General features: G+C 38.2%; 1 protein-coding gene across 1 annotated transcript in view; it reads left to right on the forward strand.

Moving 5' to 3' along the window:
* The first annotated feature begins 3,505 nt into the window (after positions 1–3,505).
* The window catches only part of CYBB (cytochrome b-245 beta chain), a 33,105-nt gene continuing 24,017 nt past the window's right edge, over positions 3,506–12,593 (forward strand). The window contains exons 1-3 of the mRNA XM_019747890.2: positions 3,506–3,660; positions 5,638–5,733; positions 6,989–7,099. Coding sequence (XP_019603449.2) covers positions 3,616–3,660; positions 5,638–5,733; positions 6,989–7,099 — 252 coding nt within the window. The 5' untranslated portion in view covers positions 3,506–3,615. The remainder of the gene's footprint in view (positions 3,661–5,637; positions 5,734–6,988; positions 7,100–12,593) is intronic.

The following is a 12,593-nucleotide window of genomic DNA, read 5'->3' on the forward strand; positions in this document are numbered from 1 at the left end:
TTCAGGCAGATCAGACCCGAGAATTCAAACGTTGTCATCATATTTGTCTCCAAACCCCTCTGTCTTTCCCTGGCTAGTAATCAGATTTCATTTGTGTTGACATAATTCTTATACAGCTTCTTAGCAGAAGGTAGTAGAGATTATTTAGGGCAGCAGCAGGCACACATCATTGACAAAGAGAGAAAGCCTTCACCCTCTCTCCTCCAGAGTCCCCAACAACTCCCTCCGCATGCAAGTAACTCTAATTGGCCTTATTTGGGTCAAGTGCCCACCCCTGGGACAATCAGTGTGTCCAGGGGGATGAAATCTTTTTACTGGTCATCCTTAGGTAAGGAGAGTGGGGCCACGTAACTCACAGAGGCATATAGAGTGGCAGCCTGGCAGTTCCGGAAAGAACAGCAGAGATGAAAGGAACAGAAATACAGTTTTCATCATCGACGGGAACAAGTCTCATTGGGAATCTTGGTGTAGTAACACACCTCCATTTCTTCACCAATTTCACACACTTTTCTTGGAATAAATTAGGAGCCTAATTTTTCAGTTTGAGGAATCAAGAAGGAATTATACTCAGGATGCAAAGGGAATTTCTGGGAATTTCCTGGAGACTTGGGTCTGCTTTTCTCTTTTTTTCTCAGCCAAAAGTATTAGGATTTCAATCATAAGCCTGAGGGTACTGGTCCTTACTGCCTCTTGGAAGTTGTGAGTACTTCCTTACATTCACCACAGTCTAGCTTGACATTAACTGCTTAGGAGACAACAGAAGCCAAAGTGGCTGGGGAGATAAACTGCTGGCTAATGCATAGAGGCTCAATTTTCTTCATTCTTCATGTCCAGTCAATACCAGTCAACCAATACCTGTTGCTCCTTGATCAAACTCTCTGCCTGTCTTTCCAAGAGCAATGCACATTACAATTTACTAGAACACTGTTCTCAGGAGGGAACTTACTTTCCATAAAAGGAAGAGTTTACTCTTCATTGAAACTGATCTCTTTCACTCCAGCTGTGAGACTGATTTCGGTTCTCAAGACTCAAAAAATCTCTGCTCACCTCTTTGTGATGATTTGCATAAAGGAGAAAAAAAAAGCAATAGGAGGGAATGGTTGATTACCCATGGAAGAAAGTCTTTTTTCTTTTTTTTTTTTAATTTGTTTTCCTCCAATTGTGGAGGTTGGGGAAGGGAATTGGAAAATGTTCAAGAAATAGGTTTATGTGAAACAAGGAACATGACTGCTTCGCATATGAATATTCGTGGTCCCCTTCCCATTGCTTCTCCAGCAGAGCACAGGCATCAGGAAGTGGATAAAAACATGGGGGAGAGACGTGAAGATCTAGGTAGAATAAGGGAGGATGGACCAGTAGTCTGGGAAAGAGAAAAGGGGGAAGAAGTAGAAAGAAGACTTTGATAAACTTCAAAGAGCTCGATGGAGCAGTAGGCATCCCTATGGGAGAGTCTGAGAGTGCCCTAGATAGAGCAGGTTTTGAAGGTGTTTTATCCCTCATTAGGCACCTATGCCTCACTTCTTCAATTACATGAGAAAATAAGTACAGGTCTGAATGACTTTTTGTATCAGGCAAAGTGCAGTCAGAAAAACAGAAAGCACCATATTTCAACAGAGGAAATTTCACACCAGGAATGTATTACGTGGATGCTGGGCAATCAGGGAATCCCAACATGGGTATAGAGGCATCATCAGTATTCACACCTACAGAAAGTGGTTACAACCCTCAGAGGTGTGGGGAAACTGGGAGAAGATGGTGTGACTAATACCAGGACCAAGCCAGGACCACCTGGAAGGAACTAGAACTACAGTGGCAGTGGCCAGCAGGAGCTCCTGCCACAGAGGGAAAGCCAGATTGGTGGGAGCTGGAGCCTCAGTAAAAATGCAGTCACTTCAGAGATGCCACTTGAAGCAGAAAGGCAGGGAAGAAACACTCTGGCTTCTTTCCTGCTCCTCATCCTCCGATTTGGTTGAACATACCAGAAACCAGAGTGGCCAAGGAGCCTGGCAAACATACTTCTCTCCAAAACAGAGCCGAGCAAGGGGAGGGTGGGGACTACATCTCAGAGCAGAGAGGCAAATAACTGTCATGTGTTTTGATTGTCTGTGTTTCTTTGAATTTTGAATTCATCTCTGCGTGGAATGGAACCATGAAGCCAATGGCCCTTTATGTGGGTTACATAAGGTCCAGGAAAAATGGAGAGGGTCACAGTTGAGTATCTTTCTTTAAATACTAAAAAAATGATTAGATACTTTACTAATCATCATCATTCTGGAGGCTGTTGCAAATTATTTGTAGACAACAACCAAAAGAATTCATGCCGCTCCTCTTTTTTCTTCTCTCATTCACTTCTGTTCCTCCAATTTCTTCTTTTACCTCTCTAGGAAATAACCTTTGTGCAATTAGTCAACTTTGAGCTCATGGTGGGGTTGCCATCCTGCTCTCCTGTCCCTTTCATGTCCTGAAGACTGATTAGTAGTCAGGGAAAAAAATGCTAAATCTGGCTTTTGGCATCTACCATATATGACCTACCTTTGTTCTGACCCTGTTTCCATACCTAGCCTAGAGAATGCCATGTCTGCCTGGGAATGCTATCGTCATCTCAACATTTTAGTATATTGTTACATTTTTATTTCCTATACATATGGAGCCTTTGGAGTGATTTTGGATGGGGTGGGCACACTCAGGCTTTTTTGTTTCTGGTATCATGGTTAAAAGTATAGCCAAACTGCTTGGGTTTCAAATCCCAGCTCCACTATTTCCTAACTGCGTGAACTTGGCCAAGTAACTTAACTGCTCTGGGTCTCAGTTTCCTCATCTGTAAATGTAGTCATAATAATAGAACCTATGTTATACAGGTTGAATTGTTAGAATCAAATGAATTACACATACTGCATTTGTATATGTGTGTGTGTCTTTGAGTGTACACACACGCATATATTTATCAACTCATATGCACATATATTTGTGTGTGCATATATATGTATATGTGTGTATGTACATACATATGTATCTTAGAAAATTAGCACAACATAAACATTCTATAAATATTAACCATCACCATTGTTATTATTTTTCTCAACAAGGCTGAAAATGCTGCTCTAGCCCATCAAAAAATATCACACCTACTTAATGTTTTTCACCCAGCATAAAGTCTTGTCAAGTTGGGTGACTTTTTAAAAATTTCTACTTGATAACTGATTATTCAAAAAGTTAATTCACTTTATATTAAGTAATAAAATATGCTAATAAAAAAGATTGAGAACACATTAAAAAAGAAAGGATAACCACAACTTCAAGAAAACTTTAATTCACTGTGTAAAATACATCCCATGAATTACACTGTTACTTGTCTCTCAGTTGTAAAAATTAGTTTCATTCATTTTTCACTATGTTCAATTGTGATTGGACCATTACAGACCCTTTCTCTGTAGTTTGTGGTTTAAAGATTGAAATTTTTTATGACTATAAGCTTTTCAGTTGACCAATGATTAGCTATTTCCTGATAGTAGAAAAGGAAACAGATTGCCCCAAGGAGCTATTTTCATTTCCTCATGGGAAGAAGAAGCATAGCAGAGAAGAAAGGCAGACAGAACACACCGTACCTCTGCCACCATGGGGAACTGGGCTGTGAATGAGGGACTCTCCATCTTTGTCATTGTAAGTACCAATGAGAGATACGTTATGAATCCTCTGACTTGTCTGGGTTCTCTTGGGAACTAAAATAGAAAAAACATTTTTGTTTGCTTGTTTTGTTTATTTGACAAATTGTGTTGAAACTGATTTACTGTGTGAACATGCATCCATTTGTAAGCAGACTGAGTCCATTCTTTCAAAGTTAGTACTGGAAAGAATGTAATTGGGGGCTCAGTTCACCTAGTTTATTTTTTGAGTTTTTAGGAGTACTAAATTAGCCAGCATTTCACAGAGGGAGTAGAAGACATTTCGTGATAATGATTCCTGAGTCTCAGTTGTTTATTAATATTTGCTCTGAGACAAATTTCTACTTTTTGTGTGTTTATACCACTTTAAAAATGGGCAATCAAAATGCTATGCCATTTTCCAAATAATAAGTACAAGACTGGTTCATGTGTGGGAAATTGGCCTTTATTTCAGTAATTACACCAAAAATAATTGAACTTCTCAACTGTGGTGTTTTTTTAAGTATCTTCTTTTCTCTGAGGTAATTTGAGTTATTTGTAAGGTTTATAAAAAAAATCAAGGGAAGGGAATTGAAATTAGATATCTAGACTCATATACAGTATATATATGATATATATTATATATGATTATATATATATATAAATCAATATAATATATCTTAAGAAATAATTTTTGTAAGTAAAGATATGGCTAATTTTCAAATAAACACATTAGTTTATTTACTTTTTAACATAACAAAGATCAACTATTATTTTACGATGGTGGTCTCAGCAAAGCAATCATGGATAATTGGGAAGATAGAAATGTGATTTATAACTATCCTTTCCAAATATCCAATGAAAGCATTATACAGAGGTTAAAAAGAACTTTATAAATGGAACTTTTGAAAGAATTAATCATGAAGTAAATATTCAGTCTTTGAGTTTTTGAGATACAGAGAAATTTGTGGCACAAATATAATTAAAGCAACGAATATTTTGTCATGTAAAAAAATTATGCCAAAGCAACATTTAAGTGCAATATAGAATTCTTCTGAGGACTCAGAACTATTAACTTGATTTCTTATCACCATTTTAAGAACAGATTACTCCTGTAGAAAACAAGTTCAAATTATACTTTTAGATCTACCACAATTTTCCCCAGGAAATGACCTTCTAATTACATACTCACATATTCAATTGAAAATGAAGGCACCACTTGAAAAGCAAGAGTAAAAAAGACAAAATTAGGAAACGGAAAAGTTATTTTAGCACCTTCTTTTTAAAGAGAGACTGTTCTCAAGTGTCTATGGACATTTAGTACTTCAACACATAGTTAAGAAAAAAATCACTATGGAGCTGAATGTAGAGGACTGGGCAGTGTCATTGCTTGATGCAGTCAGTGCTTCAGATGAAACAAGCAATTAAAAAAAAAATCCTATGCCTCTCACCCCCTCATTCATGCTCAATATCCTCTCCTTCAAAAGTTAAGCAAAAGTTATCAAATATAATTAAAGTCTTGACTGTTTAGCTGATGAGACCCCCACTAGCTGGGTGGGATGCTGTGTGGTGGACGGAGTTTATCGGCACCTGTGAGAGTAGAACACAGTGTCCTACTGGAGCAAGGGACAACATAGCAACGTGTTCTATTCCCTTGTCTTTTTAGAAAGAGTCACCTACTATCATCTCTCTATCTAAGGTTAGAAAGAAAAGAGGAGAAAGAAAGGAGGGAAGATTGACTGATAATACCTCGGCATACTGACCAACTAGTAAAACAATCATGGGGAACAACATGGAGTGGAAAGGTTAATAACAAAGAAATATAACAATGCTGCCTGAGGAAAGAGCTGGCTCTAAAATGGTTATAACCAGTTTTGTAAGCACCCGTATCACAGGCTGGAGTTGGGAAACTCCTGACCCTGGTCTGACACCAATATTGTGTGAAATTCACCTGTTGAAATGTGAAAACTTCATGCAACTGTTTCTGTTTGTGCAGCTGGTATGGCTGGGGTTGAACGTCTTCCTCTTTGTCTGGTACTACCGGGTGTATGATCTTCCACCGAAATTCTTTTACACTCGAAAACTTCTTGGGGTAAGTATAAGTTCCATGTCATGCAATATTGACTAGCTCACATTTTTTAATCAAAAATTCACATTCATATTCCTTTTAACATTTTCAATAAATATTCTGACCAACCTGAACAGCACCATCAGCCTCACTCCCTCCTTTACAACCCCTTGGGGAGGAGTCTTTAGGCTTTCCAGTGTGGGACAAACAAAAGTGTGGCAGAGGGTCACAGCAACATCCCTCTCTTCCCAAAAACCACTGGAGAAGTGTTTAGCTTAGAGGAGGAATCTAATAATAGCTCTGGAATGGAAGGCCAGGTTGAAGAGATCCATCCAGGGGTAATACAGGTGGGACAAGTGGGACTTTCCATATTCTGTAAATCATCTGATTCCTACCACTTTTGTGCATGGAGAGCCCCGCTCCTAGTGACATGTTATGAAATGATCTTCAGGAAATTCCAGTTTCATTGAACTGCCAGGTCTCTTCTTCTTCATTACAGATGAAAATAATTTTATCTGTCCCCAGAAGATACTGTTTACTACATCATGCTGAAACCGTGAATTCATTACTTAATAATACTAATTATAATATGTATTATACATCATATGTGTAAATAATTAGATCATTATACTACATTATGGTTGTTGTTAACTTATTCAGGTTGATGCTAAGAAGGATGATTTCCTTTTGCTTTCCCTCTCCAATATATACAACTTCTTTGGGTATTTTAAAGAACAATTATAACGCCAAAGCATTACACCATACCAACTTAAGTTACTGTTGAGGTTAGTCTAAGTGCTAAGAAAAGCTTTAAAAAGCCCCAGTTTCTATACTGAACTCCAGTTAATGATATGCATGCTTAAGTATTTAGGAGGAAGTGAACTGATGTCTGCAATTTACTTTGAAATGCATCAAAACTAAGATGTGTTGATGGAGGGATGGGTAGATAGATGGATAGATATGTGATAAAGCAAGCATAGTAAAATGTAAAAGATGGAATCTGGGAAATGGGTAAACAGGTATTCATTGTGAAATGATTTCAAATTCTCTTTATGTTTGAAAATGTTCATAATACAATGTTGGGGTGGGGGGTAAGGGCCAGATTAAAACAAAGGGTACTAGCAGGCCCTAAAAGTAAACCTTTGGCTCAGAAGACCCTTCCTTTCCAGATAACTTGATGTCTCTTGATATGTAGGCTGCATGCTGGGAACTCTGGGGAATTGGGGGAAGTGTTCTGTGCTTACAGGTGTCACCCTACTCCCTCTCCTGCCTCTTCTAGTCAGCACTGGCGTTGGCCAGGGCCCCTGCAGCCTGCCTGAATTTCAACTGCATGCTGATCCTGCTGCCGGTCTGTCGAAATCTGCTCTCCTTCCTCAGGGGTTCCAGTGCGGTAAGAGCAAACATTTACAATGTTTGTGTTCCTCAAAATTTCAAAGGCCGTTAAGCTAAATGCCCTTTCCTAAGAAAAGGAAACCAAAGGTTTGTGAAGATTCTAACCTCTGTAGACTATTCATGAGCTAAGCCATGCCTGATCTGTAGTTTATTTCTATATTATTTGTTGATGGAGCTTCCTGGGACAACCATTTAACTTGGAACAGACATTCAAACAACAAACAACCACCAATCAACGTCCACCTCAATAAAAGCAATAAAGCACATGTGTGTATGCACACACACAGACATATATAATATAAAGTATAGGTATATGTGTATAAAAAGAGCTTTATGAAGCTGATGTGAAATTTGGGAATTAATCTTACACTATCATGTTTCTCAAAATTTTTAAGTCAGAAAAACATCTCTTTTGTGGATAATATCCCAAGCAGATGGAATCAATGGGCGATAAGTCACATTATAATGAATACAATTAAGAAGTGTTGGGTCTGGGGAACTGAGATTCAGAGCTTTCTAAATGCCCAGGACTTCTTTCACCTTCACTTTAGCAATTTCATGAGCCTCTGAATGTACAATGCTAGAAGAAAAAGATTATGAGATTATGTAGGAAGAACTTCTGCGATCTATAAAATGGTATACAAATTTCTTACAGATGCTATTATACAAAGATGAGAAACAAGGAACTTAGAGTCTACACATGTACTCAAATAAATGGGTCCCATGAAACATTACAAATAAGGAGCTACAGGGAATCAAAGGAGGGCAAAATTACATCAGGTGGGGCAAGGCGTGAAGAAAGGCTTCTTGGAGAAGATGGCATCAGAGATGGGCATATAAAGATAAAATAAGCCTCTAGGAGATGTAAATGAGAGAGAAAAACTTTCTACCTGGAGAAAATGGCATGGGCAAAAGCACAGGAAATGGTGGAGTCGTATTCTTAAAAGCCCTGCGTAAACATGACTTCTGGCTTCTCTTTGGACCTTATTTTTTATTTTTTATTTTTTGCCATTCCTGACCACACCTAAGGGGGTAGATCTTCCAAAGTTAAGGATTGATGCCCTGGTGAGACGCATTCCACTGGCTTATTAGTGACTAGTGGCCTCTGTTTTTTTCTTTTAATAAATGTTTTTTATATTAACTAACTTAAAAAAAACCCCTATGAATTAGAGGAGAGCAGCAAACAATCTACTTTGATGGTAATGTACGGACTGTAAAAATGGCAGATGTCTGGGGTAAGGGTGGAGAGGAAGCTGGGACTTTACTGGTAAACTAGGACTTCGAATGTGTAGCTGAGGACTTGATACCTAATTTGGCAATCACAGAATATTTGGGGGGAAGGAAAGTGGTCGAAACTGTCAATAACAAGTAGAATTTACCTTGAACTCTGCCTCATTTTTCCTAGTCATACTAAATTCACATTGATCCCAAGGAGAATTTGTTTTTTCTTTAAGAACTATACAGCATTCAAGTTACTAATACAGGATTAGCAGGCTACAACTAACAGTAGACATTGATTATAAGGATTTCCAGATAATCTCTTCAACCTAAGAAACCACAGAGGTCAAATTCCATTTGCTTGAAAGTTTTATTGATGAGCCACCTATAAAGTACAATGTTTGGTATATAGTAGGTACGCAGTGAACATTTGCTAAATGAAGTTCATGCACTATAGCCTTTTGTTTTTAAGGAATCACGATTCATTTTTATTCTCCCTCCCTGTTCGAATAGTGTGTTTTTAGAAGAAGTAAGCCCTGAGAAACAGGCAGTGTTTTCACCAGAATGGCCCGTTAGGAAATCCTGTTACCCCACAAGCCCAAATTGCACTGCCGTTGAGCTGCATGCCCCATGAGCAGTGCGTGCTGTAATGGCCACTTTTAGACTTCCTGTGGTCCAGGAGGGAAAATCCTCATGAGTGTCTCTAAAGATAGGAATGAAATGAGGCTGCTCTTCAAATTGCAGAGAAGGTCAGCTCTGTAACCACAGAGACCTATATGGAAAAGAATGTATTTTTTTTTTTTAATTAGCAGCAAGCAACATTCTTTTACAGATAGGGTGTGTCCCTCCTTCCGAATTTCCTAACCTCAAATGTGAACTTAGCAAATGAAACTTATTTTCTGATTGGGATGAAAATTAGCGTGTTGTGACTCATGTTAGAAATCATAATAGCTGCCACTTACTGAGTCTTCATAGACCTCACCTCATGAAATATGTGTATCAAGCTAGTGAAATAAGGATGAAATTAAATGGGAGTGTTAGGATTCAAACCTAGGTCATCGTGCCCCTAGACTCCATTCACTTTCCTACATGCCACCTAAACTCAAAACTGTCCTATTCCGGTGTTATGGTCTTAGAAAGTCCATTATATGTGTGAATGTTTGAACATGCTGAATAACCCAGGCTAGAAATGGCAATGATGTTGTAACTTCAAAGATTCATTAGTAGGAGCCTATTTAAACTAAACAGTCACAGAATTTCCATTCAGTTTCCAGTGGTTTTAATCATTTAGACTTCACTTTATAATCCTTCTACTTACCTGGAGAAAGAAAGCCACAGGGTTGACCCACCCCAGGGAAGACAGGGGTAAAGACTCAGCCTGCTGTGTTGAGGGAAATGGGGAAGGATGCGGCTCAGCATACAGGAGCCTTCATGACCCCAACTTGCCATGCAGAAACTAAGTTCTCACTGGATGGAAGTCCTAGTCTTAAAATCTGAAAGAAACAGGAAGGTGAGAGAGTGAGCTCTTATCTGTAACCTTTATAGTCTGAGAATCGGATGCCCTCAGGGTGACTCTCTCTAATCATTTAGTCTGAGGCAAGTCTCTTGGACTTCCTGTCCCACAGTTCTTTTTATTTATTTATTTATTTATTTTTAGCTGAAAAGCAAGGGAGTTAATGCAAATGTAAGAATGAATATCACATTCTGTAAGTATATTAGTTGATTAAGCCTGTCAGCTAAGTGAGGTCAACAAATATTTATTGAGTGCCAACTATGTGCTAAGCACTGAGGACACATGGTGAGTACGTGTAAAACATGGAGTAAAACATGGATGACCATGAGCTCAAGGAGCTTAGAGTTTTATGAAGGAGATAGAGAATAAACATGTAATTTCAAAATTATAAACAATGCTATACAAATAAAGTAGCGTTCTTCATATTTATCACAGATTCTACTGCCACCAGGTCTGGGCATCACTGTCAGCTTCTTCCCCTGAGTTCTGTAGTTTCAAGGCTGGCTTTTGCAATTCCTCCCAAATTGTATATAAATATCTAATTCAGATTCACTCATGATATGTGTGATGAGACCAGGTGTATCTAACCTAGAACTTTTAAGTTTCTGTAACTTACAGAAACTCATGCTCTACCCCATTAAGTATGCACTTCTCTTTAGTTCCATTTCTCAATTTTTTTTGTTTTTTTCTCTTGCAGTGTGCATAAAGCATAGAAATCTGCCGAGATGACTCAATAATCTCCCTTGCAGTTGAATGTTAGGTTATTAAGATTGGGAAAGGCTCTAGGCAACGATAACAGAAACTTCCCTTTAGAAGACAAAGGCCAATTTGTACATTCTAATCTCTTTACATAATATTGCCACAGGGATATGAAAGACAGTTTGGAGAATAAAACCAATAATGTTGTAAAGATTTTGTAGGGTGTCAGATGGACACATGTCTTATTAGGGAGACCACATCATGGACGGTGTAGAGGCCTGACCACTGCATTGTACACCTGAAGCTGAAGCTGAATAATATTGAATGTCAGCTATAATTAAATATATATATATATATATATATATATATATATATATATATATATATATACACATATAGTCACAGGATGTGGAGTACAGCATAGGGAATAGAGTCAATGGAATTGTAACAGCTATATACGATGTCAGAGGGGTAGTAGATTGGGGGAGGGGGTTATCACTTTGTGAGGGGTGTAAATGTCTAACTATTACATTGTTTTGTACACCTGAAACTAAAAAAAAAATAAGTAAATAAAAGATGAAGGCCAAAAGCAAGGAGGTGGTTTGTTCAGTGAGGAAGCTTGGGTAATTGGTAGGGGGCTGGCAATAATTCCAGAAGTGACTCAAAAGCATAAAGATAACATCTGTGTAGAGAGGAGGAACAAAAAAACCCTGGGCAGTCACAGGCAGCAAAGCCCTTCCTTCTCACCCCACCAAATGGCTGTCTTGTCCCCTTTTCAGGAAATGGTGAAGAAACTGGATCTGAAAACCCCATATAAGCATGACTTCTGGCTTCTCTTTGGATTTTTTTTTTCCATTCCTGACCACACCACAGAGGGTAACTGGGAATAATTAGAGATTGATGCCCTAGTAGCACCCAGTCCACTGGCCCATTGATGACTAATAACCTCTGTTTTACCTTTTAATAAAATGTATGTTTTTCATATTAACTAGCTTTACAAAAGAATTACCTATTAAGATCAAACAGAGTATTACTAAATGGACCTTGCATTTCCGAAGCACCTCTCTCCATTGTTCTGGCATTCAGTTTATTTTTCTCTAAGGTCCTGTTGCTCAAGCTAAGAGGCACCAAACTCTATTGTTTGATATTTTTGATGATCCATGTTGATGATAGACCTGTGGAGACAGTGTAGAGACCAAGAAAAAAACTATTCTTCAAATTCAGCACGGAGGAGCCAGTATATTTTTCCCCAAGAGTTTCAAAATGATTTGTCAGGAAGTAGAAAAGAAAGGATAGATATGTGGGTAAATACATCTCTATTGGTTTAGAATAATCATCTTAGATTCTAGGACAGTGAAAATGTAATTCATTTAACCAAATAATTATTAAAGGACTTTGAAAATTATATGACATATTGCTCTGCATACAGGAAACTTACCTTCTAGCTGGGGACCCAAGCCACACTAAATGAAAAGTTAAATAATAATACAAAAAAATCAAATATTTATTTAACACCTCTCAATGAATCTATGAAATAGACCTTAGTGGGAAGAACTATGATAAATATATAGGTGAGGAAACTGGAAACTGAGTGCATTATTCAACATCACACAGCTAGGTTGTAGGGCTGGGATATAACACAGGTATATCTCTTGGCAAAACTTGCTCTCTGAAATGTAATTCCGTACTGTTTTCTGACCCTACTAATTTCCATTCTCTCATTCTTAGGACTCCAATCATGTTCCATCACTCCAATAAGGACTGTATTAATTATCTATTGCTGTGTAACAAATTTCCACAAACTCAGTGGCTTAAAACAACCCCAATTTGTAGCTCACAGTTCTGCAGGGCAGAAGTACAGCATCCTGTGGTTGAGTTCTCTGCTCAGAGTGTCACAGGGCTGGAATGAAGGTGTCAACTGGGCTGAATTCTCATATAGAAACTCTGGGTAAAAATCTTCTTCCAAGCTCATGGTTGTTAGAAAATTCAGTTCCTTGCAGTTGAAGGACTGAAATCCCTGTCTCCTTGCTGATGGTTATCCAGGGGCTGCTCTGAGATCCTA

Source organism: Rhinolophus sinicus, chromosome X (genome assembly GCF_036562045.2).
Source record: "Rhinolophus sinicus isolate RSC01 chromosome X, ASM3656204v1, whole genome shotgun sequence".
In the NCBI taxonomy this organism is placed as follows: Eukaryota; Metazoa; Chordata; class Mammalia; order Chiroptera; family Rhinolophidae; genus Rhinolophus; species Rhinolophus sinicus.